The sequence below is a fragment of the Pseudovirgaria hyperparasitica genome (assembly GCF_010093815.1).
Source record: "Pseudovirgaria hyperparasitica strain CBS 121739 unplaced genomic scaffold EJ05scaffold_4, whole genome shotgun sequence".
NCBI lineage: Eukaryota > Fungi > Ascomycota > Dothideomycetes > Acrospermales > Acrospermaceae > Pseudovirgaria > Pseudovirgaria hyperparasitica.
Genome location: NW_022985552.1, coordinates 283,768 through 309,176, shown reverse-complemented (window position 1 = coordinate 309,176; position 25,409 = coordinate 283,768). Strand labels below are relative to the sequence as shown.

The 25,409-nt window shown below is 50.7% G+C and overlaps 12 protein-coding genes across 12 annotated transcripts; 7 read left to right on the top strand and 5 right to left on the bottom strand.

Moving 5' to 3' along the window:
* Positions 1–124: 124 nt before the first annotated feature.
* Positions 125–1,871, top strand: EJ05DRAFT_498136 (uncharacterized protein; the record flags this gene model as incomplete). The annotated part of the gene is made up of 4 exons (XM_033746640.1): positions 125–207; positions 259–414; positions 471–851; positions 899–1,871. The coding sequence occupies 4 exons, from the start codon at positions 125–127 to the stop codon at positions 1,869–1,871; spliced, it is 1,593 nt and encodes a 530-aa protein (XP_033602621.1).
* A 1,263-nt stretch (positions 1,872–3,134) lies between these two features.
* EJ05DRAFT_498135 (uncharacterized protein) lies at positions 3,135–3,408 on the top strand (the record flags this gene model as incomplete). Its single annotated transcript, XM_033746639.1, has 2 exons — positions 3,135–3,162; positions 3,224–3,408. 2 exons carry the CDS (start codon positions 3,135–3,137, stop codon positions 3,406–3,408), a joined length of 213 nt encoding a protein of 70 aa, XP_033602620.1.
* An 870-nt stretch (positions 3,409–4,278) lies between these two features.
* Positions 4,279–6,281, top strand: EJ05DRAFT_274182 (uncharacterized protein). Its single transcript, XM_033740381.1, has 2 exons — positions 4,279–4,751; positions 4,831–6,281. Exons 1-2 carry the CDS (start codon positions 4,581–4,583, stop codon positions 6,148–6,150), a joined length of 1,491 nt encoding a protein of 496 aa, XP_033602619.1. The 5' UTR covers positions 4,279–4,580; the 3' UTR covers positions 6,151–6,281.
* A 191-nt stretch (positions 6,282–6,472) lies between these two features.
* EJ05DRAFT_462238 (Cloroperoxidase) lies at positions 6,473–7,734 on the bottom strand. Its single transcript, XM_033742676.1, has 2 exons — positions 6,999–7,734; positions 6,473–6,866 (listed from the first exon to the last, which is right to left on the bottom strand). Exons 1-2 carry the CDS (start codon positions 7,627–7,629, stop codon positions 6,619–6,621), a joined length of 879 nt encoding a protein of 292 aa, XP_033602618.1. The 5' UTR covers positions 7,630–7,734; the 3' UTR covers positions 6,473–6,618.
* Positions 7,735–8,790: 1,056 nt separating this feature from the next.
* EJ05DRAFT_474068 (glyoxalase/bleomycin resistance protein/dioxygenase) lies at positions 8,791–9,779 on the top strand. The gene is made up of 3 exons (XM_033743528.1): positions 8,791–9,372; positions 9,467–9,593; positions 9,650–9,779. Exons 1-3 carry the CDS (start codon positions 9,120–9,122, stop codon positions 9,693–9,695), a joined length of 426 nt encoding a protein of 141 aa, XP_033602617.1. The 5' UTR covers positions 8,791–9,119; the 3' UTR covers positions 9,696–9,779.
* A 70-nt stretch (positions 9,780–9,849) lies between these two features.
* Positions 9,850–11,592, bottom strand: EJ05DRAFT_436316 (MFS general substrate transporter; the record flags this gene model as incomplete). The annotated part of the gene is made up of 4 exons (XM_033741743.1): positions 9,850–10,987; positions 11,044–11,115; positions 11,163–11,470; positions 11,521–11,592. The coding sequence occupies 4 exons, from the start codon at positions 11,590–11,592 to the stop codon at positions 9,850–9,852; spliced, it is 1,590 nt and encodes a 529-aa protein (XP_033602616.1).
* Positions 11,593–12,497: 905 nt separating this feature from the next.
* On the bottom strand, positions 12,498–13,527 carry EJ05DRAFT_474066 (uncharacterized protein). The gene has a single exon (XM_033743527.1). The coding sequence runs from the start codon at positions 13,426–13,428 to the stop codon at positions 12,535–12,537; it is 894 nt and encodes a 297-aa protein (XP_033602615.1). The 5' UTR covers positions 13,429–13,527; the 3' UTR covers positions 12,498–12,534.
* Positions 13,528–14,616: 1,089 nt separating this feature from the next.
* On the top strand, positions 14,617–15,703 carry EJ05DRAFT_498129 (NAD(P)-binding protein; the record flags this gene model as incomplete). Its single annotated transcript, XM_033746638.1, has 2 exons — positions 14,617–15,031; positions 15,090–15,703. The coding sequence occupies 2 exons, from the start codon at positions 14,617–14,619 to the stop codon at positions 15,701–15,703; spliced, it is 1,029 nt and encodes a 342-aa protein (XP_033602614.1).
* A 2,091-nt stretch (positions 15,704–17,794) lies between these two features.
* EJ05DRAFT_483937 (uncharacterized protein) lies at positions 17,795–18,532 on the top strand (the record flags this gene model as incomplete). The annotated part of the gene is made up of 1 exon (XM_033745297.1): positions 17,795–18,532. One exon carries the CDS (start codon positions 17,795–17,797, stop codon positions 18,530–18,532), a length of 738 nt encoding a protein of 245 aa, XP_033602613.1.
* EJ05DRAFT_474065 (uncharacterized protein) lies at positions 18,293–19,295 on the top strand (the record flags this gene model as incomplete). The annotated part of the gene is made up of 1 exon (XM_033743526.1): positions 18,293–19,295. A coding segment is annotated over exon 1 (241 nt), but the record flags the coding sequence as incomplete, so codon positions are not given.
* A 923-nt stretch (positions 19,296–20,218) lies between these two features.
* Positions 20,219–22,452, bottom strand: EJ05DRAFT_274077 (uncharacterized protein). The gene is made up of 2 exons (XM_033740380.1): positions 20,587–22,452; positions 20,219–20,518 (listed from the first exon to the last, which is right to left on the bottom strand). The coding sequence occupies exons 1-2, from the start codon at positions 22,225–22,227 to the stop codon at positions 20,261–20,263; spliced, it is 1,899 nt and encodes a 632-aa protein (XP_033602611.1). The 5' UTR covers positions 22,228–22,452; the 3' UTR covers positions 20,219–20,260.
* A 264-nt stretch (positions 22,453–22,716) lies between these two features.
* EJ05DRAFT_462234 (beta ketoadipate:succinyl-CoA transferase, TR1) lies at positions 22,717–24,694 on the bottom strand. The gene is made up of 3 exons (XM_033742675.1): positions 24,427–24,694; positions 23,012–24,376; positions 22,717–22,959 (listed from the first exon to the last, which is right to left on the bottom strand). Exons 1-3 carry the CDS (start codon positions 24,484–24,486, stop codon positions 22,828–22,830), a joined length of 1,557 nt encoding a protein of 518 aa, XP_033602610.1. The 5' UTR covers positions 24,487–24,694; the 3' UTR covers positions 22,717–22,827.
* Positions 24,695–25,409: the final 715 nt, after the last annotated feature.

The following is a 25,409-nucleotide window of genomic DNA, read 5'->3' as shown; positions in this document are numbered from 1 at the left end:
TCTGACCGAAATGACCTAGCATCAGTTCGTCGCGGGCCCTCTCAGCCCACCCCCTTTATCCAGTTGAGCGCAGGTCCTGTCATTGCTGCAGCCATTAAGTCTCGTTGGTTGTAAGAGACTCGATATGGAGAAACTTAAGAGCTTATTGTCACCGTCTCATAGCAAATCACGAGATTCTGAGAACTTTCGACACTGGGCTCTAGCATTGTATGTGAGCCATTGCTCTGAAGTCATGTCTGCGCTAATGGTTTCGGGTAGTATTGTGTGTAATTTCAATGTGGACGTAGGCAAGTTCTTATATATTAAACTTGAGTTTGGTGTATACTCATCGTATACAGGTCCAGAGATAGAGCTAGTTTATCCAGCAGACACCGAGCTTAGTACTGCGGACCTCTCAGCCGTGTGTTTCAATAGGTATGACTTACAATAACAGCGTTATGATGTCGAATGGCTCCATTAACAGAATACAGCTTTCCAGAACGGCAAGAAACTGAAACGGGAGACGACTTGACATTCCACTTCACAGTAAACAACAACTCACCCGACATCAAACTCAGTTCGCCTCAGATCCCATATGGGAGCCCAAATGAATTTTATGGATCTTGCGTTTTCCGTCAAGAGTTTGACAATGAATCCAAACGGAGCTTCAACCAGAAAAGCTTAGTCTTGATATCCAATCACAAGTTCCCTTCCTTTCACTCCAGTATTTTGAGGCATATCACCTCTGCTGGAGCTATCAGTGATCCTGACATTCTGGAAGCTGCATTCACCGAAATATCTAGTACATGGCCGACGCCAGGGATTGGTAGGCACGAGTTACCTTTCATGGGTTCGATGATGGTGCTTGAAATGTAGGGCTGACTTTCGTTGCGCACGATGTACTTTCTAACGCCTTCAGACCGCCACACCAAGCGTTTCCCCTCCAAGGACTCCAAGGTGCACTTCCCCCCAGAACGTCACCAACGCAACTGCCAGCCATATTTGCATACGAGCCTACCGGACACTGGAGTACGTTGATGCCTTTCATGCCATCTTTGAATGACCTCTATGCGGTCTACGAAAGCATTCTCCTGTGCGAGTCGGTGGTTGTCGTCTCCAGGAGCCCGCAGCTATGCAGTGATTTCGTTTCGGCTGCTATCGACCTGATCAAACCGGTACCCTTCAATGGTATCATCAAAGAATATGTTACTATGCAGTCAGACTTCAAGAGTATTGGGCTAGACGGTGGCCATCCTCGACCTTTCATCATCGGGGTCACCAATCCTTTCCTCCTTCGGCGGCTAATAGAATGCGCGGAAAGCGTAGGACGTGGCAAGCCTACTGTGGTATATCTTCAGAGCGACAGGGCCCACGTTCCCATCAAGCGCTCGCGTTCCATGCACCATCACACACAGCCGTCATTTGATATGCCAGGGGACGTTGAGCTTTATTCGCTGAAGAAGACCTGTCTTAAGGCCGATCGAAACTTTACGCATGCTCTAAACGCACTGTTGTTACGAGCCAGCGAGACATCGCAAGATGAGATCACATCGTTTGTACGTCGACAATTTGCAGAGTTGACAGCTCAGTTCCTATCGCCGATCAACAGATTTCTTGCCACGAGCATATCGCCGGCAGTAACGTCGCCAGGGGGTAGCTTTCAGTATGCAAATTTTTCGGCGTCGGCTTTCCTACATAGTCTCTCGAAGCACGGAACTTCGGTCAAATTTCGCGGGCAGGGACCCATTCAACGGCATCGCGCCCGCGACAGCCTTTATGAACGATTTTGTGACTCGTCGAACTGGCATTCATGGCTGCAAATGAAGATCAGTCTGGAGAGGGAAGCTACTGCTGGTCTCCTACGAGCGACGGCGGAAAACTCGGCTGTTTGAGGATCTCCATGTCCTTGTTGGTGGACGGACGCAAGTCTGGTGGCTGGCGAGTGCAGCCATTAATCAGCCGCACTTTGGCAGAATATCTCGTTTAAAGATTCGAGAACAATGTTGTGTGACAAGGCTATAATAAGAAACAAATACAGACCTGTCAAATTGCAATCTGTCGATCACTATGAAGGGATGCACCAGACTTTCTGTGCATGCCGGCTTGGGCCATACGCAGTGTCCGTGATGGCCAGCGCCGGAGCATCGATGGCCCAAAGAAAGCCACCATGCTTATGCGAGTCGCACGGCCAACCACCAGCATAGGTGGGCTGGAACTGTGAGTACGCGAGTCAACAAAGTTTCTTGCCAGCAGCATCAGCACCAGCGCCAGCACCAGTCCACGTGTGATTAGCAAGGCAGAGCCTGTCAACAGCCACTAGAACCCCAAACCCCAAACCTCAACAATGCCGAGCCCAATACCTTGCCAGGATGATGCGGGGAGCGCGGTGAGACGACTGCTACATCTCCCATGCAGGGTTCATCTGAGGCTCGAGGTAAATGCGGGTAGCATGCTGGTGTTGATGCTCATGCTCATGCTCATGCTGGTGATGATGATGATGATGCTGATACTGCGTCACTTGACGTCGCAGCACGAATCGAGGTAGAGCCACTTCATGCAGGCAAGAAGCGCCTCTTTGCTCGTTCAGTTAAGCAAAGCAAAGCATCTTGAGAAGAACCGCGAAGCCGTCGGAGTATGCTAATGTGCTCAGACCAATGGTAAAATTAACCGACTCGTGCCTTGCAGCGCGCCTTTCCCCTTTTTCCCCAGAGAGGAACGTCCGTCCGGTGTAGCAGCGGGGCCGGCGTTGTCTCGAACTTAGTGTTCCGGGTCGCGGCTTCCATAGACTCCACAATAACAATTCACTTTGGGCAGGTATTAGCTATTACGAGCTATCATGTACGGTACCGACTCTCATTAACGTTACATTAATTACCTTTGCCAGAGTCCATGCATCGATCTCTTCCCCTCTCACGCCGGCTCTGACAATCATCTATCAATCCACCCCCGCTGTACCTTTCTTATACATGTACAGCCATTTCCTGTTTCTGATCCTTCGAATTCACTTCTCTTCTCTTTTCTTCACTGAAGCTCACGTCATTTAAGGTTTTCGGCCTTGCAACTCTGTGGAACCGAGTACCACGAACGACCCCACGAAAACTCGCCTTGCTTCCGGCGTAGTCAAAAGTCAAAAGTCAGAATTCAAAGTCGTCAATATGGGCTTCTTCGACAAGCTTCAAGCCAGTATGTGACATCTTGTATCTCTTTTGCTTGCAGCGGACAGTCAGGCTAATTCGTACCTTAGAACTTGAGTACTACCGTCTCGAGCAGCGTTACACCAGGCGATCGAAGCGGACAACGTTCATCAGCGAAGCTCACTACATTGATGGCGAGTATGTGTACGGACCAACGTCACCTACATCTTACAGATCGAGCTTCTCGTCACGGAATGGTCCTTCTACGAAAGTAAAAGAGATCTCTCGCTCGTGAGCTGCATTGAAAGTCTGGATCGCGACCGTGCGCGCACAGAGTTCTATGCGCAAATTCCCGCAACATTGTGCTGAAGATTTAACGAGGGATGTTACGAATTCAATGGGATTGATGCGGGGTACCCTTGGGGACCCGGGCCAGGATCGGAGTGCCTGTGAAACGCCTTTGAAGCATATAGGCGGCGGAAGGGCCGGGATTGCTCCTAATCTCCTGGGGAGGAGCTACTGGACTGCGATCTACTCGGCTGTTTGTATGATCAAGTCAATCGTATTGATCATCTCGATCGATTTCAAGCCGTTTGCGCAGCCGACCTCGAACAGCCGGAATTACAATTTTACTGTGAGCTACAAAACGAATCTCGTGAGAGGCATTGTCCCCATTCATGCAGATGCATGAGCTACCAGGATCTGGTATAAGGGCGGTGATTATCTACAGAGTTAGCGATGCCTGCCACAGCGTCACTGCACAGTTTACTATTTGCACTTCTATTCATGTACTTACTTTTCCCGTGCCGGGACCTCACAGACACACTGTAGTTACGTAGTACAGTACATATATCATGAACACCAGAAACGTTTTGACATTTGTGTCATGCAAGATTGCGAAGTCAAACCTTGGATTTATAGAACTCACCTTCAACAAGACGGTCTGGTGCAAACCTCGTGGACACGACTTTTTCATTCATTGAGCTGGAATCCTGGCTCTTGTGCTTGTCCATTCTCCTTGCGATTATCTGCATGAAGGTCAATCTAGACATCCTGCACCAGCTATGACATTCCCAAGTACAAGAGCGCACGTGCTATCGTGTCAGAATGCCGATCCTGATCCAAGTGATCCATCGTCAAAAAGCACCCGTAGGGCTGTCGATCACGCTAACACGCGAACCCCCCCGGCCCGCGCGTTGCAGTTAGGTTCCCTTGCCTCTAATCAATCAATGACGCTCTCTGCTACAACATCTGCCAGATTTTCCATCACTAGACCACACCCGAACTTCCGTTGACACTATGGCATGGCTCGTCTTGGGAAACCTTCCAAATCAATAGTTACCTCAGCACCAGAGAGTGACTATGGATCAGACATTGACACAGATACCGAGATACAGATAGCGCCACTGTTGGTGGGGACAGTTGCTGATTCAGAAACACCTTTGGTACTCGAGAGTATCGAGCAAGATGCAGGCATCGAGAATGTTCATCCGGTCGCACATGTGCCGAAGCCCTCTTCACAGAAGACTGAGGCTGAACTGGAAAGAGAGCTCAAGAAATATCTCGAGGAAAGAGAGGAGCGGAGACAGCGCTCGGTTGTGGTCGAGTACAGCGAGCCATCACGAACAGCTTGGTCCGGTCAGTACCTCTCTCTCTTCTGGCCATGCATCGGTCGCATCGCATATTTTATCGTCTATTCAACCCTGACAGCTAACAGCGTTTAGTGGCGCAAGACGACCATCCACTGCGCTCGCCACCCTTAGACCCAGGGGCTGAGCCTGCCCTAGAGAATGATTCGCGATCACCTCTTGAGCGCTTCCGAACAAAGCCCAAGAAACCTCTCTCGGTTACAGACCTCATCTCTCCGGCTTGGTGCGAACTCCAATACTGGTACACTCTCACCAAGCATGGAAGGAAGCGGCGGACACCCGCGATGAAGCAAGGCAGTGCTGTGCACAAGAAGCTAGAAGAGGAAGTACACGAGGCCGTCGAAGTCAATGTCACTACAAAAGAAGACATGTGGGCACTCAAGATCTGGAATGTGATACAAGGTCTACGAACTTTACGTATTACTGGCATGACACGAGAGATGGAAATATGGGGTGTTATCGACGGACAAGTTGTCAACGGTATTATTGACGAGCTATCCTACCGTGCCCCTCTAGAGACGGTTGAAGGAGAAGAGACAATCGAGGCTATACCCGAAGATGGCGTAGACGGCAATACCTCTTCAGGCAAAGTCCTCCTCGGCGGCGACCCCTACCAACGGCTCACTATCAATGACTTCTTTAGGACCCAAGGTGCAGTTGTCCTCGGTGAAGACCCAACGGGCCCTTCACCATGGCTCGGCTCCGACACAGTCCCCCAGAAGCAAGTTCACATCACAGACGTCAAAACACGCGGCGCCCGTACTCTTCCCCAAGGTGCGGCTCTTCGTCCAACCAAGATGCAGCTCTTTCTCTATCACCATATCCTCTCAACCCTCGCCACCAATTCTGTCGATCCGGCAACGCTGTTCGCTCGCTACTCCGTCAACCCAGCTGTACCCTTCACAGATGGCTTCATTGCGCAGGTTGGCGCGCTCGACTTCAACTTCCGCGAAGAGAGCGTCGACTCCAGCGATCCGCCATTTGAATCCGCTGAAGACTCTGTTTCCGAGTTGCTGGAGCACAATTCTCTCACGCAACTATGGGCTCTCATGATCAACGAGTACAAGCGTGCCATACCCCTGCTAACGCCCACGTCAGCAGCTATCTCGCCGCTCGTCAAAGCCGAGTTTCGCCGTGCATGGGACGGCACTGTGCTGGGTAGCAAGGTGTTTCGGTACGATCAAGAGGAGCTCGACGCGTATGTAGGGAAGGAGATGAGTTGGTGGAAGGGCGAACGTGAGGCTGTGGGTGTAGATATTGAAGAGGCGTACAAGTGTGGTATGTGCGAGTTTGCCGAAGAGTGCGATTGGCGGAAGCAGAAGGTAGTCGAGGTTGTGGAGAAAGTAAAGTTGAGAAAGAGAGGGAGACCACGGAAGAGCGGGGTCTGAGCGAGATCTGAGCGAGAAGCTGCATATTCGCGAATATATCTACGCGGCATAACGAGTATGAATGTACATACGTGGACAGCATAGAGATGTAAATACTTGAGACATATACTACAGTTCTACCAAGCAGTTGGGTGCCTGCACATCAGGACGGGATGTGTACCTTGGTAATACTAATGGCATACAACTAATGCGCTACGAACCACGGATCTCCAGGTAAGCATCTCTGGAGGGGCATGTCTGGAATTCACTGACTGTAGATAGACATCGAAAATGAAGACAAACAAGTCAAGTAGCGTCCAGGCTTCAAAAGCACACGCGGGCACCCAGATCTCGAGTAAATTCATCAAATATATTTATATCGAACCGAAATAAGCAGAAAAGCTGCAAGACAACATCATTCTACCCACACCACCGGACCGAGAAACACCCCGTTTGACGAACAATTTCACACCTCGCGGCCTTGGGCCACTAAGAAAGCTGATTGAAATCCCGGACATGCCTCCTAGTCGTAGTCGAGTCTGGGTTATCCGTGCCGTAGCAAACAGGCACGTCAAACGTCGTCTGGTGCTCCTGGCCCTCGGGCGGCACCTCGTCCAGATACAGCGCCTTCTCAGGAGTCGAGAGCGAGAGTTCCAGCGCCCCAGCACCGAGCAGGAACCCGTTCAGCATGTCGACCGGAGGCCTCCAGCCCTCATTATATGGCAATCTCTCCTGCTCTGCAATCCCAGCGTCAGCACTTCATTCTGCCACACACACACACACACACACACACACACACACACACACACACAAAACGCATCAAGGGAGGGAATGGGAGAGGGAAAGAAGTACGAAACCACCCCACTCACCAAACAAAATCCGCACAAACTCCGTCTTCGTCTTCCCCGTCCCATCAACCATAGCACGCATAAACTTGACCGTCTCACTATAGCTAATCGTCTGATGCAGCACCTCATACGTAAACGCCGGATTGCGCGCCCGACTGCGCTGCACCATATGATACCGCGCCTTGGCCGCAACCTTATTCTCGATATAGTCCAGCCCGTCAAAGTGCGCGAACCACTCGTCAAACTGCCGCTGACTGAACCTTGCCACGTTGGCCGCGCCGACGCCCTCGTCGTCGTAGTCGTCGCGGGACAGCGAGGCGTCGTGCTCAAAGGCGTTGTGCCGGTTCAGGTCGGGCAGGTCGAAGAAGCCGTTGCGCGGCTCGGGCTTGACTTCGAAGCCGATGCGCGCGACCGTCGAGGCGAGCTCGGGGGAGAGGTTGAAGACGGCCTCGTTGGCGGCTGCGACGTCGGCGACGGTCAGGTTGCGGCCTGTGTGGTTGATGAAGCCGTGGTTGGCGAGCGAGTTGAGGGCTGGGCAGGGCCCGCGCACGTCGGTTGGGCCTGGGGGCGCCCATTTGGAGAAGTCGGGGGTGCTGAGGGCGAGGGGGAGGAGGGTGGAGAGGGGGAGGAGGAGGAGGGTTGGGCTGAGCATTGTGGTGGTTTGGGATGGGGTTGAGGGGATTGTTGTGAGGAGGTGGCCCCTGAGAGGAGTGGTGAGGGTGAGGGGGTGTGTTTTGGTTGGGGAGTGAATAAACAGATGGATAGATTGCTGAAGTGAGTAGTTCTTTGGAAAAGGGGATTGTCTGGACGACTAATATATGTTTCCTGGAGCTTGTATTTTCGTCTATATCCTACCATAGCGTTTCACCACAACAAGACTATTTCTCTCCATCATACCCACTATGCCTGTCCGCTCGCATAACAACATGACTACCAGGAGCATCACAATTTTTTGGGGGCCTTCTTGACGAGCCCACCAAACGCAACGCTACCTAGATCCAATAACACTCAAGCGAGCCAGCGAAGAAGCCCCTTGACAATCAATCATTCAACAACCCTCCAAGCTACCCATTCACCTTTTTTTTCCAAATTCACATATCAGGAAAAGTCTCGCCGCAGCTGACTCCGTCGACGTCTGGAAGGAAGACGTAGGATCGTAGCCGAACAACAGTTCCATCCCATTCATTGGCACAGTAGAGACAAAATTCACCGCACAGACTGCCACATAGTCAAAGCTCCAGAGATCCTGTACTCTATACCGACCTCAAGGTTTCTCAACAACGCTAGTGTCGTCGATGTATGATAGCACGAGTTACAGTTTACCAATCTCAACGACGTGATTGGATCAAACTACGAACAGCTCGCTAGACGCGTTCGTTAGGTAGCATGATGATTGAATCAGGATGGTCGGGGATCCATTCTCGAGACGCACGGTGCCCGGTGTCTGCTTAGACCTAGCTTGTTGTCCCATTCGAGGCAAGGTTAGTCCAGAATCCTTCGAGAGGGCTGATAGCAAAGTATGTAAATTAAGTGGTCTACGGGTCGTAATTAGGTGTAGTGTTTATCGTCCTAACTTGGCGCCCAGAATGGGAGTTAGGCTGACGTCTTGGCATAGCAGATGGGATGTAGGTGGGAGCCGGGGAGGACCCATGGATGTGTTTGGGGGCCGACCGGGGCGGAGAAGGACCCTGTGGATCTCCCGCAGAAAGAAGGCTGGAGCGTGTTTTAGTTAAGCGAACGGTGGAGCAATGAAATGTGCAAATAAGCGCCGAATGCACTGGAACTAAAGGGGGGGGAGGGGGCTGACTGGGGAGGTAAGGGTGTTTTGTTGTCTTGGATATGCTTGGCGGGAGCGAAGGGTTACACTGGGAAAGCTTGTCGACGGCTATTCTGCGTTTTTGGTAACTCGAGCTGAGTGAGGTATGTGGCTTGGTATGGATGTGTTGGACTTGGTTGCCTAATCGTGTTCGGGAGAGGAAAATGCCGGACTGTGTGGACGCAACGACGCGTTCGTTCGTTTGTTTCGCACGTCTTCACTTCAGCCACCCTCTCTATCCACTCCAGACACGATCCAGCTTCATTACGCAAACACACGCACATACGCTCGCGTAGACAATCCCATCAAACATCCTCGGCTCCACCATGACCCCTCCCAACCCCTACGGCACCGGCAAGCTGAACCACATCGGCATCAAAGTGCCCAGCGAGCTGTACGAGCAGACCGTGGCATTGTACCTCGCCATACTCACGCCGCTAGGCTACACTAAGCAGATGGACTTTGGCGTCGCCGTCGGGTTCGGCATAGGCGCCGACGGACCGTCGGATTTCTGGGTCAGTGTGGCGAAGGATGCGAGTCAGGAGACGCGTGGGTTGCACTTGGCCTTTACGGCAGAAAGTGAGTTTAGTTTTTTTTTAAAAAAAATTTCGTGATACTGGAGAGAGAGGAGTTGTGGTTTGATACAAAGTGTGGTTGCTGATGGTGGTGGTAGCGAGGGAGCAGGTTCGAGTTTGGTATGAGGCGGCGATTGGGGCTGGGGGGAAGGATAACGGTCCGCCTGGGCTGAGGCCGATGTATCACGAGGACTATTATGGGGCTTTTGTGTTTGATCCTGTTGGGTGAGTTTGTGGTTTTGGAATGGGAGTGTTTGGTGTCGTGCTAACGTGTTGGCTAGGAACAACATTGAGATTGTGGATCACAAGCCGTATCCTAAGGAATGAAGCATCTCGTGTAGAGACGCAATACTCATTCATTATGTGAGGTTTGACGCCTGTTTCACTTCTGTACTGGGGACGATTTACGAGTAAATGACTAGAGTTTGGTGTACTGGAGAGATGAAGACTTGACTTTTGAATGAATTATACTGTGTTCTGATCAGGATTTCCCGTCCTCTCGTTCTACTCTTATTGCATCTATTCGCCTCATCTCAGCGTCAATGCCTGTGGAGATCTGCTCATGCTCCTTCTTGAGCTTCAATTGAGTTATGCACACCGCAGCTACTAACCCCACCGCCGACAAAGCTGTATAGAATATCCACATAACAGACAAGCTATCGGCGTACGCTTCTTGTACGATAATCTGCTCCGTAGAGGATAATCTTGCTATGGCAGGTATACTTGACACTGCCTTCTCTCCCGAAAACCGTGCCGCCATTTCGTTCCCTAGCAAAGAATGCAGGCGGTCGCGCTTATTGCTCATTTGGCTCTGGAATATTGTACCACCAGCAATAACCGAGATAGCAGTCGCTAGATTGCGCAGAAAATTCAGCGTTGCCGTTGCGCTCGCAACATTATCTGGAGACACCATCGCTTGGAGGCCAACCAGGGGCGCCTGGTAGTTCAGTCCGATACCCGCAGCTGCAATAATTTGGTACAAGATTATCTTTGCAAGTGTAGATGTCGCTGATAAGTCCACAAACATGCCGTTTCCAGCGGTCATAAATACCAGGCCAACAAATATCGGAAAGAAATAGTTACCGGTGGCTCGGATGTAGAGTCCACCAAGGATCGATGCGATGGAGGTAGCGAGCGTCGTGGGTAAGAAGTATACTCCAGATGATAGTGGAGAGGCGCCTAGCGCTGATTGGAAATATAGTGGGAGGAAGTACGACCCAGCCATCGAGACAAGACCGTGCATGAAGCACACAATAAGTGTTGCACAGCTGCTACGATGCGTGAATACTTTCATGGGCATGAGAGGGTTGGTAGAGTAGTATAGCTCCCACACCACGAAGACGACTGCAATCGCAACTCCGAACACGATCAAACAGATAACAAGCGGTGAGTCCCAGGGATATGCAGCTGCGCCAAACTCGAGGCCGACAAGGAACAGTCCGGTGCCCACAGTGATGAGAAGACTTCCAGTCCAGTCGATGATGGCGACACCTTCAAGAAATTTGAATGCTGGCGTCTGGATGTCTAGGAAGAAGAATGCTAGGATCAGGGCAACGCCTCCAGCTGGTAGATTCATGTAGAAAACCCATCTCCAAGATGCTCGTTCTGTGATGACACCACTGCTGGGTGTTAGAATTGCCAATTGCATAGAACAATGCACAGAGATGATACACACCCTAGTGTAGGACCGACAGCCAAAGCAACAGCGAAAACAACCTCGATCACAGATAAATATGCAGCTCGATCCCTTCGACATGTTAGAAGACCAGCCACTCGACTCTTTATTGAACTCACCTTTCACTGAAGAGATCGCTGATGATGATCTGAACCAGGACAATGATGCCTCCCCCACCGGTTCCTTGTATCGCTCTGCCAACCAGAAACATCGCCATCGAGGTAGACGTCGCAGCTAGCAAGCTACCAAGCAGAAACAGCGAGTCTGCCACGAGTATCAATGGTTTGCGTCCCCAAACATCGCTGCATCTAGCAAGCGAAGGGGTCGATATGGCAGAAGCCAGCAGGTATGATGAACCGGCCCACACATAGCCAGTTGGAGAAGCGAATTGCTCCGAGACTGTTGGTGCAATTGTCGCAATGATAGTCTGCCGCCGGTGTTAGTGTACTTGCATGCAGAGTCTTGCTGATTTGTTACCATATCCAACGCTGCAAGGAACAAAATCGACGATAACGTCAACATAATCACTGTAATGCGTAGAGCTTCCATAATGGACGTCTTGTCCTTCGACTTGACCGGCGGTTTCGAGCATTGTCTCTCGGGAGACTGCTCCAGCATATTCTCTCGCGATGCCATCTCAGGCACGAAGTGGGAAGATCAAAGGCGTGAATATCTCAGATCAAGATCGTCCACAGGAAAGTCTCATGTCGTGAAGAGAAACCACCAGACAGTCTCGTGAATGCCAAGTCAGTGTTGACAACGAATTCTCACGAACAAACGTCCAGACATGTCGCCTGCCTACTCGCCGAACGTGGGAATAAACGAGTACACAGGTACTGTGTAACGCTGAGACGCCACATCAGACGAACAGGCACTTGGCGTAGCTTGTGGGCTCTGCAGGGGTGACTCTAAACATGGGACTGCAGTGCTTCCGCCAAAGAGGAAAAAGAAAACGCGGACTTCCGCCTTCCGCCTCCGCCTCCCTAGCCAGCTCAGACCATTCTCGTGGAGGCCCGTGCTTGTCATAAGGCCCAGCCTGCCGGGGGGGGCCGGGCTCGGACCGTTGGGGCCGAAACCCCAGAGGGTTTGGCGCTTGCTATTAGTGTGAAAAGCAAATCTCAGCTGGGCATATTGCTTGAGAGAGCCAAGAAATACTGAGAGCCAGTCATGCAGGTCAGCGTGTCAACTCTACTTGATACTCATGTGCGTTGTAATCGACCTTCAGTCGGGGGTCAGAAATTCACATGCAGTCGAGAGATGACACCACTAATTACTGACTAAATTGCTGACGGTTTGTCAAGTTGCATGTGAGTCGTGGCTTTGCAAAGTGCATTGGTGACAAGGGAGAGAAGGGCCTTATTTTCATGATACAACTCATTGGGCGGTGTAATCAGTGTTCGGTTACAGCAAGAACTGACGCTTGGCAAGCATTGTTCCAAAAAGTGTGAAGGTGAAGTGAATGTTGTTATACGACAGGATCTATTAGAGAAGCTATAGAGATCCATACCGATACACGTAGAACACAGCGTTCTTTCCGAATGGCAGCTCTGGCTTAACAGAGATCTTTGCTAACAATTCACCCCCTATCCATATGTCATCGAACGCCGGCTGTACAACATTATCCGTCCCTTTCAGCACAACAAAAACAGGAACCCCCCGATTTGAGGGCCTAATATCTTCAAGGATCTGAGGCAGTGAGGGGTCTGTCTTCGTAAAATCCATCCCTGCATCACTGAATGCACTGCCAAAGGGTGGGTCAACTATGTAGACCTCAGGACCTGAGGCTGCTTTTCGTGTTTTCAGCAAATCTGCATAGCTGCAATTCTCTATCTGCAAAGTCCGGTCTTGTGTTTGGTCAAACACTCCCAACTGTTTGAAATTGTCATTCAGATTTGAATATACGTTGGGATCCATTTCGGACGCGAGCAAGGTGCAATTGATCTGCTCTGAGAGGTGAAACGAGAAGTTGCCACTTCCGCAGAATAGATCATATACCGCAAGCGTGGCTGTTGTCGAGGCTGATGCCGATTCTTGAACAATCTTGTTGATGTCCTGTGCTACGGTGCGGGCCATACCGTCCATCATACACTCAACAAGCGTACGACATCGGATCTTGACGCCTTCTTGCGCCAGTTGATGGGCGTCGAGTCCGAAGAGACGCCAGAGGGTGGCATCTCCGTGTATGATCCTGCCTGCGGCAAGCATGAGATCTTCTGTTGCAAACTGCTCTGGGATCTCGTCCAGGACATAATGGCGAAACTGATGGTAGTCGAAGTTCTGAACGTTGACAGTTCCCATCTTCGAAGCTTCAGGGGGCGGCAGTGAGGGTTGGAATGTTGAGAGGAGAAATCGATACAAAGAGGACAAGGTAGAGAATGCTGCCATGTTTGCTCATTCAATGTGTACTGATCAAAACTGGTGCAACTGGAAAGACGAGGTAGGAGTAACTGATCACAGAAGCGCAAGTCCAAAGTTCTGATCCGGTCAAAGGACGAAGGTCCTCACTCGTTTGACATTGTTATGCCCGACCTATTCGTGTGCCTCATGGCCCCCAAATGGGGAAATGCCTACAAGCCCTGTCATTGCACGACTAAACTCAGCCACAACGCACATCGCTTTCCTAAGGATTGAGGCCCGTGCGTTTGTTGATACTACCTCAGTAGGCGAAACATTGCGCCGATTACTGGTCATGCGAAGCGAATCAGCTACTAATCGCAGAAGATGCTGCATCTAATCATCAGCACTAAGGTCTACCCATGTATAAGGTCTAGATTGTACGATGCCAGCGCTTACGACGTTTACGTGGGTTTAGGCCGGCGACTTGGCGACGATGCCAAGGCTAGGAATCCGCCCCGGGCACAAGCTGTTAGCCAGTGGAGTAGAGTTTGTCCAAGTTCCATTCTGGTCGATGGTCGCTATCATCAACATGAAGCACAGACTTCTAGCGAGACTTCGTAACGTTTATCCGCTAGCGCTACGATCTTTGATGCTCAGCATCCCCAACCACGATACTGGAAATTGCAGCCCCTGACCACTAAGGCTACCGGGATAGCCTGGTTCTGAAAATACCACCATCAAAGGCGGCTGGAAATCACATGGACTTGAGCGGATGAGACGAGACTTGCCAGAAATGGGAATAGGATCACGTATTTGCAGGAATTGGACAGCTTCATAACGACGAACTTTTAGGTACCTTGGCGAAGGAATAGACTCACAAGGCCCTCGAGTGTCCAAGAATACGCTGGTAAGCATGGGTAATAATGTAGCTTCATTTCGGAGGGGCGATGTGCCAGTCAGAGGATAGAGGCTGTGTCTTACTTGATCCACCATAAGGAGAGGAGATGTTTATGTGGTGCTTGTGGTCTCTTTGAATGAACCTGCATTTCCTCGCGTCACGGTCACTCTTCCCTTTGAATTATATCCTTGGATTCTATAAATTTGTACCTCTCCATTCACCTTTAGTCTTTGTGTCTACTACTTTCGACAAGAGACCGGTACTTTCAGGTCCTCCTCATAAAGTTGCAATAGGATTTATATCTATTCATTTACCGGGTCAAGTCTCTGTAAACCAAAATGAGAGCACCAACTTTAACATACGATGTACTCATCACCGGCTCAGCTGGCCATCTCGGTCATGCCCTGATGCTCTTCCTCCCAAGCTTAGGTTACCGGCCTTTGGGCATCGACATCCTCCCTTCTTCAACGACAAGCTTTGTCGGTTCTTTCGCTGATCGTACCTTCATCTCTCACATTCTCTCAACCAACCGCGGCATCAGATATGTCATACACGCTGGTGGCCTACACAAACCTCATATCATCTCCCACACCAACGAGGAATTCATCACCACAAACATCACCGGCACGAATATCCTCGTTGACGAGGTCAGCAAGTGCAGAGAACGCATATCCTTCGTATATGTTAGCACAACATCTGCATTTGGCTCAGTACTAAGCCCCTCCAAAGGCCAACCGGCCGTGTGGGTTGACGGTAAAGAAGCCCCTATCCCCTCACCAAGCACAAAAGCTAACACCACCACCACTTACAGAATCTCTGATCTCCGTCCCCAAGAATATCTACGGCCTCAGCAAGACAGCCGCCGAAGATGTATGCCAGTTCTTCCACACAAAGACAGGCATGCCTATCATTGTCCTACGCGTCAGTCGCTTTTTCCAACAGCCCGACGACGAGACAGGCCTACGCAAGTACATGTCCAACGACAATATCAAAGTCCTCGAGCTGTGCTACCGCCGCGTCGACATCCACGACGTCGTGCAGTCATGCATTTGCGCAATGGAGAAGGCCTCGCAGATCGGGTTTGCAAAGTATGTCATCAGCGCGCCGAGTCCGTTCGCGGGCGACGCGAAGACGCTGCAGAGACTGAACAGTGACGCAAGAGGCGTGCTAGAGGACGTGCTGCCGGGCACGGAGCTGGCTTTTAGGGCCTTGGGGTGGGAGTTTTTGGATGCGTTTGATCGGATCTATGATTCGTCGAGGGCGCAGGTGGAGCTTGGGTGGAAGCCTGTGTACACGTTTCAGGCGGCGTTGGAGAAGGTTATGAAGGGGGAAGATTGGAGGAGTGAGTTGGCGGTGAGGGTGGGACGGAGGGGGTATCATGCTGTCACTACCGCTTTGTATACGTACCGGGAACTGCCGCTGTAGATGCAAGATCCCGCGAATTGTGTGATGATGGCGTTTGAGGTCGAGGCTAGAGTCCGTTCATGTATACAGTTTCTTTACTATACTGGTGCGTTTCATTGAGAATTGTTCAATTTCATTCTCCTATTTCTTCTTGGCCAATGTTGAACAACGTCTCTTTGTGAAGCTACAAAGCCTACCTACTCGCTTGTGAACAATCACCAACTCGGTACTTGAAATCCACACTCGTTCAAATCGCTTCTCTCACATCTCAATTACACACCTTTACTATCTCAGCTCGGCCAGATACCTGCTCTGATTCCTGGGATGACGATCTTTCTAACAACAACCCCTCGTGGAGGGTCAGATATTGAAGCACTTCCGATGTCCCCTATCGTATGAACATGATCAAAAATCGCATACGAACCTATTTCAACTACCACGCGACGAAGCCGTCCTCGATCTTCACCTACAACTCCACGATATATATTTGTTTAGTCTCCTCGAAGGAGTCGAAATAAGTTCGATAAAGATCCCCAGGTGCGAAGGATCCAACCAAGGGGTACATGTGTATCATACATAGGCTACCGCAATGATCCTTCGACGATCGAGATTCTAGATGTTCAAGTCAATAGCTAAGATCACATGAGCCATCTATACGTACTAAGCTCTTCAGTTCAGCTGCTATCCACCAATCTGAAATGTGTGGCGTGACACAAAGAGACTCTAATAATATCATCGGCGTAACAGTTCATATGGAGAACCTCCGATAAATCGAAAGACGTATAGCAGTTATGGCATTCGCACTTCCGGTAGAAGGATATATTGGCGCTATAGGGGCAAGAAGAATGCAAAATAGGAAACATAACATGAAAAGCGAAGTCACTGGAGTGCCATCTCCCCTCCAAAAGCTGGACCGCAGCCATCAAGACACTGTCTAACTTAGCACAGCATTCAATCCATTGTTTTCCATCACTCTAGCAAACTTGGCATGAATCATAATAGAAATGCTCACCAATACTTACCCTCTTGCCGATAATGGAATCCAGGGGGCTAGCGACATCATGAAGTGTAAGATTATACAGGACTGAAAGATTGCATCAAGGAAGAGGCTGAAGATGGAGGAATCAAGACAGAATTATGGAAAAGATTACTTTTAACGACTGAAAAGCATGCGAGCTTGTGTATGATTCGACTTCTGTAGGGCCTTGACTCTTCTTGCTATATAATCTTATTCAACACGAAGGCTACAATGAAGCAGGAATTGAGAGCCCTTCCACTAGCTATCAGGGTCCGATTCATCAGCCAGTGAATGATCCTGAATAATGAATATACAAGACGATACAGTCTGGAGGGAGGTGTATAGAATACCAAATACCAGTAAAGCGTCGCCTATATAGATTTTCCTGAGCTTATTCCTCCTTTACGGGCGTCCTCTCTTTGGAGAATGATTATCAGAATATCTGGCATTAAATCTTTATAGGCCCTGCTTCGAGGCCTCCCGTGTTCTGATTCCAAGAGGTAACTTTCTTTCCGAGATACTGTATTGGAGGTACACCTAACGCCAGTGTGCTTGCAACTGCAGGGATATGTTACACAACCGAAGCTCTGGTCACAGTATCCAAGTCCATATAGTATATTGACAGGGGATTGACTCAGCCTGGAACCGAGATATAAATATAACCGAGATCCCTTTTTGTACAACAACGGTTCCAACATGTAATATGTTAACGAACAGTGCAGTGTATCTGCAGGAGCAGACTGGCAGAACAAACACAATCGAGATGGAGAGTTAAACAAGTTATCCAGGGCAGTATATATCTCAAACCTGGACACTTGTCGGGCACTGTCCGTTTTCTCTATCTTGTTCCATCTCATAGCCACTGTTCGCTTATTGACTCAAAACTCATTCCCTTCTTCAGGCAGGGAACCCTCCTCAAATCCTCCCTTCTGAAATCCAGACCAGAAAACCCACATCTTTCAGATCTTAAGTCATTTCTTCCATAAAACTTTCCGCTCCATCCTACCCTCATTCGGACTTATCCTTACACCTTAGTCGCTCATATCTGTGCGGTATACCGTACCCAATCTTACCAATTCCCTCGCTGAAACACAATGGATATACCGAAGATGCCATACATGACAGATGTGCCAGACCCGTTACAGAAATACAAAGTAAGCAAAGAGGTGGCAGAAGCGACCTCGGGGCACTTGCCCGACTGGACGTTCTCTGCATCCGCGCTCATACTAGAGCACGAACACTTGTACCGACTCAAAGAGCCGGAAATCGTGGACCTCAATCACCCACACGACGGATGTGAGCCGTTCAAACTTTTTCTCCCGGCACAATTGTGGCGCTCAAGGTATCACCTTGCTGCCGTCTGCAAGGTCAGCGAGGCAGAGTTTGAACGCATCATCAGCCACAAATCTTCTCTGCTGATCTTGCGAGAGCTGGAGGAGGTCCTGGAGGGACCTGGGAAGCCAGGCACACCGGTGGCCGTGCAGCAGTATGAGCGCGGTGAGGAGATCGGACCCATGCAGAACAGCCATCTTCATCGGAGGAACGTCGCCGTTCTACTCTTCTTTGTAAATAAAACCACTGGATCAATGATGGCGCCAAATCCGACGACGCTCAAATCAGCGGAGCATTTTGGGAGATGTATCGTACGACTGACAGAGCTCTACCAGCAAGACCATCATGATATATCGTTTCTGAGAAAGCGAGTCATCTCCACCGACACTGCACGTGGTATTTGCGCCCACGTCATGACGCATATGCTCACAAGGAAGACCTCGGACCGCGCGGCTTGGGAGAACCTAGAGATTGCGAGAGAGCAGCGGCGTCAGGGATAGCAGGTTCGTTTGACAGCGCAGAGCTCCACTGAGAGTAATCGGGCGACGCGGCAGTCACATACTGTAGCGAAACGCCTCGCAAGATACCGACACTACTGCACCTGGATCCGTCAAGTCATCCGCCCGGCAAAACGATACAAATGAGACCAAGGTGGATCGACAAGAAACTGGAAGCCTCCCCTCCGCAGGGTGAATACGCACAGATCAAGCCCGTCGACGTATACCTCGCGGCATACCAACAGCAAGATCTTTTGACCATGCTCCTTTCAATTCTGCATACAGTTCTGGCCCTCACAGAATACTTAATTGGCACCCTCATCGACCCGCTCTTGACGTCTGGCTATTATCTTCGCTACCATGACCTCTACCTTGCTCGTTTGAAGTAGCTAGATGAAACTCCAAACATACCGACATCCTCGACAATCGTCATTCTGTCTATCCAGGACAGCTCTTCACAGTTTCCGACACCGTATGCGAATATCAACTTGTCTGGACGGACATGATGATCATCTACAGTGATGCTCTCCCAACAACGCTTGATACAGAAGATTTTGTGCCGTGCTTGGACAGAGTGCTTGAGAGTTGAGGAGTAGGGAGGTTTATAGGCGTTTTCGTTTACGAATTCTACGTTTGTAGTCGTTCTATCTGAACCTCTTCCTTTTCCGTCATTACAATGACTCTTCACGAGGGAGGAGGGCACGTGGTACTATATTGGATGATAACTATTGTAATTCTAGTCAAAATTATCAAAATGGAGAGTCATTAAGTTCTACGTTCCATATAATACGAGCAACTCAATGCATATCGATTCTTTCATACGCACCCATACACCCTCACACTTCATACCCCAACAAGTCACGGATTCCGACAGTTTGTAGAAGCTGTTGGAGGGAGCGTTTTAGATATAAGATATCATTCGAGGCGGGTTTGGGGGAATAGGGGGGAGAAAGGGAGGAACTCACGAGGCCGGAGAGATTGGAGGTTGGCTTGACGAGGTCTTCTTAGACGAGGTTCTCCAGCTTTTCGAACTCTTCGGGGATCTTTTCAAGTCCAGTCTCGGTCGGACTCTTCGCCGCCGCTGCAACCATCTAGTCCACCAGCACCAACACCAGCATCAGCAGCATTCGTGGCAGAGAAACGATCGAGCCATTTTGCAATCCATCCCGTCTTTCTATATATATATGGATGGAAGAAAATCATCACCTAGCTGTATGACGCCAACGCCAACGCCTACAAACGGGATAGAATAGGATAAGGAAAAATCCATGCATGCATGCATGCACGTCAGCCAGCCAGCGAGCCAGTCAACTCTCGCGTCGAACCAAAGACGGGAAACATTGTCCGTCTGATCGACGAGGTGTAAAACGCATCCTTATTCAGAATATGGTATAGGTAGGTAGGTAGGTAGGTAGGTAGGTAAGTAAGTAGGCAAAGCATGATCCCATTCCATCCCATCCCAACCCACCACCCCCTCAAACCTACCTCAATCTCAATGGTATTACAGAAAATCCACATCTTCGCAGTGATGAGCCCCGATCGATCGATAATAACATACCTTACGCCAGCGCCCAGTAGCGCCCCCCCCCCTAACAATTGGGTCCCGTCCCTTGGGAGACCAGATTCCCCTTGTATATTCCCCATGTGATAAATGCGCCTGACGTCGAAACCGTCACCCATCCCCCTCCTCCTCCTCCTGAAAGATATATCTAAAATGGTTTTTTTGGTGTTTTACATGTCCGTCTTGCCGCCCATGATCTTGGCTGCCTGGAGGGCCTTCATCTTCTCGTTCCAACCGGGCGCCGGGTGGAGCTTGCGCACTGTTCTGATCTCGTCGCTGGCGAAGCCCGGGACGCGGATGTTGTAGTTGCGCTCGAGGACGAGTTGGATGTCGCGTATGTCGAGCTGGTTGGATTCGCGCAGCTTCGAGACCTTGCAGGCGGTGGAGATGATGTTGTCGACGAAGTCGTCGGCGAGCTGGAGCATTGTCTGTGATGGCTGCTGTTAGCTTGTGGTAATGTATGTATGTAGCCAGAGTGGCTGTAGTGGCGGCTTACCTCCTCCACTTCTGGCGTCAACGTCTCGCCGCCAGCTGAGTCGCCTCCGCCGGTGATCTGCCGCACTAGCTCGTCGAGCTTCTTCTTGCTAAGAACACGTTCGCTGTCGCCTTCCAGCATATAGCCTGGGAGTTTGTTCAGCACAGGCTGACCCATCATACCAGAAGCTCCACTACCACCCATCGTTGGCCGCGAAGGACCCATGTTGACGGGCACCGGAGCTGGAACGTTCAGCTGCTTGGGAATTGGCATCTTAGGATTATTCGTGACATCGCGTTGGTTCCCTGGGCTGAAGCCAGGCGTTGAGGTTTGCTGCGGAGTGCCATTTGGCCTTGGATCGGAATAGGAGCGCGCGGCGCTAACGGCATCTTGATGTGAGAGGGGCACGGGGTTGTTGTGCGATGGACCCTGGGTCTGAGGAGAATTCTGCTGTCCTCCTGGGCCCGCGCTCATGGGGTTCTGTTGTTGAGGCATAGGCTGTGGTCTCTGGAAATTCATACCATTCTGCATACCATTCTGCTGATGTTGTCCATTCATTGGCGCCCCGATATTCGGCGTCTGACCTTGTTGCGGGAAGTGCTGTTGCTGCTGTTGCTGTTGCCCCATGGTCGCTGGGCTTTGTGTTGGTCTGGGTACGCCTGGTCCGACATTCTGCGGAGGGGCTTGATGAGACTGTTGATTCTGCTGAGGGTGTTGCTGCTGTTGTTGCTGCTGCTGTGGCTGCATGGCTTGTTGTTGCTGGGGAGGAGGAGCCGTGTTGCCTTCTACCTTAGATTGAGCGCTAGCAGTTGAAGCTTGCATATTCGCAGGCTGTTGTCCCTGTTTGGCAGCGGCTTGTCGGACCTTGAGCTCCTGTGTAAGCTGAGCTTGCTTCGTTCTGAAATCCTCCACGTATTTCCGCGACGTGGTGTGCATCTGCTCTGCCTCGGCTTTCTGTCGCAAAAAATTCTCAGGGATGGGCTGTCCGCTCTTGTTCAGCTGGTCTAATTGTGCGTTGATTTTCCCAATAGTCACCCGGGCACTTTCCATGCGCGTCAGCTGCGTCGCGTACGCCTGTTTAATATTCTTCAGCTTTTCTATCCCCTCTGGACTGCGTGGATCCAAGCCGAGAGGTAGAACGAAAGGAAATGTTTGGATATGGTTGATGACGCTTTGTGGGTATCCTCTGGGCGCTTGAGCAGATTGCTCGGGTCGCGCTTGGCCTTGTTGAGCTGCGCTTTGTGGTTGTTGCTGCTGTGACTGTTGACCGTTCTGCCCGGACTGTGCGCTTTGTTGCACTGATTGCGGTTGCGCATTGTTATTTTGACCCTGATTCTGCTGTCCTTGATTCTGCTGCCCGTTTGCAGTCGCTTGCCCGCCTTGGTTTTGTTGCTGTGCTTGCTGCGACATGCGTTGACGGTATGTTCCCGCCATCTGTCTCAACTTCGCCGAGAACTCCTGTAGCCTCATGGCAGCATTCTTGTACTCTGTCGACTCTGGATTCGTGTCGAGGTAGCTCCATAGCTTCTTGAATACTTCGCTATATTTCGCCTTGGTGGCTCCATCCAGGAAAGTGGCGCGCTGGATCTCTTCAACCTTCAACAGCGGAGGGTTCAGCCGCAAGTGCGGAGGGCCTTGCTGGCCTGCCATTTGGTCGGCCATGAGGATTCTCTTGTCAATGTGGATGACGATAGCGGATCTCGGCGGCGTCGATGGGATGTCGATGTGAGGCTGTTCGTGGGCACGCGAATAGTTGAGGTGGCGGTCTGCTTACTCTGCAGATTTTACAATCAAAGTGAGGACAGTTAGCATGGCGAAGGGTCGGAACGCAGAGTGCGGATGCGAAATCTATCTGGAGGCGTAGTAGGAACGAAGAAACGAGGTTGGTGAAGCAATAGTCAGTGGGGAAGCCTGCGAGGGATGGATCCATGCGGATCCATGGATGACTAACTTGGCAACCATCCATCACTGTACGAAAACATGAGACCTATTGACGATGACAAGAACAATAGGATAGTGCGCAAAACTTCACCTAAGATGATGACAATAATTCAACAATACCACTCATAGAGCTATTGATGTATCAAGCGTTGGGCGATTCACAGCATCTCTCAACGGAGAATCATACTTCTATCATTCACGAATCACTCACTATCCGCTTGGAAAGGGCCGCGTCTTGAAGATGCTTTATAGAGTGCGCTTTGAGAGACGGAGATATATACAAGTTCGCTCAGTAATGCAGTAACAAAGGCTCTCCTCACCTCACAGCATCGGCTTGATCTCGTCTGCCACCTTGAAAGGTGCTTCCGTCTTCGACTTAATCTCATCCACAGTAACACCGTCCGCAAGCTCAACCAAGGTAAGACCGTTCGTAAAGTCAACATCAAATACACACTATTCACCAGTCAGTATACGGCTTCATATTCGCAGCTCAAGCAACACTTACCAGATCCGTAATAATCCTCGACACACAAGCCTTGCCCGTGAGCGGGAACTCACACTGCTTCAAGATCTTTGGCCTGCCCTTCTTATCGGTATGCTCCATTGTCACTACAACCTTCGTATTCTGCGGATTCGATACCAAGTCCATTGCACCACCGAAACCCTTGACCTTGCCCGGCAACATCCAATTCGCCAAATCACCCTTTGCACTGACTTGCATGCCACCCAGGATCGTCAAATCAATTCGCCCTGCGCGGATCATGCCAAACGACTCGTCCGACCCAAAGCACGAGGCACCCGGGTTCAGCGTTACCGTCTCCTTGCCCGCATTGATCAGATCCGGATCCTCTTCGCCCTTCTGCGGATACGGACCGAGTCCCAGCAGGCCGTTCTCAGACTGTAGCTGGACCTCGACAGACGGATCGACGAAGCTGGGCGCCAGCATCGGCATGCCAATGCCTAAGTTTGCGTACATGCCGTTCTTGAACTCCTTGGCCGCACGCCGCACTATACGCTCGCGCTTGCTAGCTGTGTCGCCGGTGCCGAGGATGCCAGCGGTGCTCTCCTCGCCGGGCGCTTTTGCGTTGACGATTTTCTCGATACCCTTGGGAGCGAGAGACTGGATAACACGGTCGACATAGATACCAGGGACGTGGACGGCGACCGGGTCGATCTCGCCGGGCTCAACAATCTCGTCTGCTTCGACAATGGTGACAGTCGCATTGCGTGCCATGGCGCCGTTGAAGTTCTGCGCAGCCAGGCGGAATTGGAGATTGCCCAGCTTGTCTGCTTTGTGGCATTTGATAAAGGCATAGTCACCTTTGATTGCTTCCTCCATGATATAGCTCTTGCCATTGAAGACCTTGACATCCTTAGGCTTCGAGTATTCAGCGACCGTGCCGTCAGGATTGTGGCGGATGGGTAGCTCTCCGGTCTGCACCACCGTGCCAAATGCTGCTGGAGTGTAGAAAGCCGGTATGCCGTGGCCACCAGCGCGACACCTCTCTGCCAGCGTGCCCTGTGGAGTGAGCTCGACCTCAACTGAGCCGTCCAAATATTGCGATTCCAGAACCTTGTTCTCGCCAATATAACTCGCAATCATCTTCTTGATCTGCTTAGACTCCAGCAGCAGTCCCAGCCCACTGCCCGGGACACCGGCATTATTTGAAACTGCAGTAAGTCCTTTGATATGGGGAGTGGCTTTGACTTCGTTTATGAGCGTGTTAGCTACGCCAGACAATCCGAAGCCACCACAGAGGAGTGTTGAGTCTGATTTCATATCCTTGATAGCCTCTTTCGCCGACGGATATATCTTGTTAATCTCATAGAAGCGTGCCGTGCAGGAGAACGATCGAGTGGACGCAAACGGCTACCGAACATCAGCAATTGACCTGCACACCATACAAGCAGCTAACTCACCCTTGAGGCCGACCGCGAGTACAAGGCCGTAGCCCGCACCGACAGTGTGAAGGAAACCATCCCGATCAAAGCAAGCCCAAACAGCTCAGAAAGTCGCAGGCAACTGAGAGGGTAGGATCAGCGCATAACAAACCGGGCATCCACACCCCTATAAGCCCATAAAAGCAACACAAACAAGCCCTGTCCAGCACCTCGTGTACTTCGGCAGCTTCACGCGGGTACATCCCATTCGAAGCACACAACCGGAGATCCTCGAGGGAAAGCTTACCTACAGGCTACCACACACGACCCCACAGCCACTAGTTAGTAACTATTAGAGCTTGGGCGGGGGCGCGGTCCGGGGAGCAGACTCGGCAAAGCAGCCGGCTCGCAGTGGCGGCAAGCAACGGCTACCAACGCTCGTTGTTGCTGTTGCTGAGCGGCTGCAAGTACTGTACGTCCATATATAATTACTGCAGCATATTGAAAATATCTATTTTTCTAGGGCTGTCGCGTAGAGTCGTAAGCTTGTGCTTCCTGTATGTAATAACATCGAGCGTACATAGCTTTATCCCATTACAATATGAGATATAGAATTATCATCAGATATATGCACAGCTGGGTTATATGCTAGCGTTTGTTTGCGTGTTTGCGATATCATCTGTGTGCTGGAATGTAATGGCACTGCATCCATGTTTGCTGCATCTTTGTTGACGGACTATGGGATTTGATCTGATCCGAATTTGATGTGTAGGTTCGTGGCGGTGGTAGTCGGATCGGGACTTCAGAGGGACGGTATATATACATACATACGTAAAAGCTGTATAGACTTGCTCATAAGCGCGAGTGTGTGTACCCGGGGTTTGGTTGCAATCATCCATTGTCGCCTCGAATGTGGTATGACTTATTACTTGTCTTGCTGGTAATCGTCGCATACCTTTAGTAGGGTGGCAGGCAGGCAGGAGCCAGGAGGCATCTGATAAAAAAAAGCCATCAGATATCCA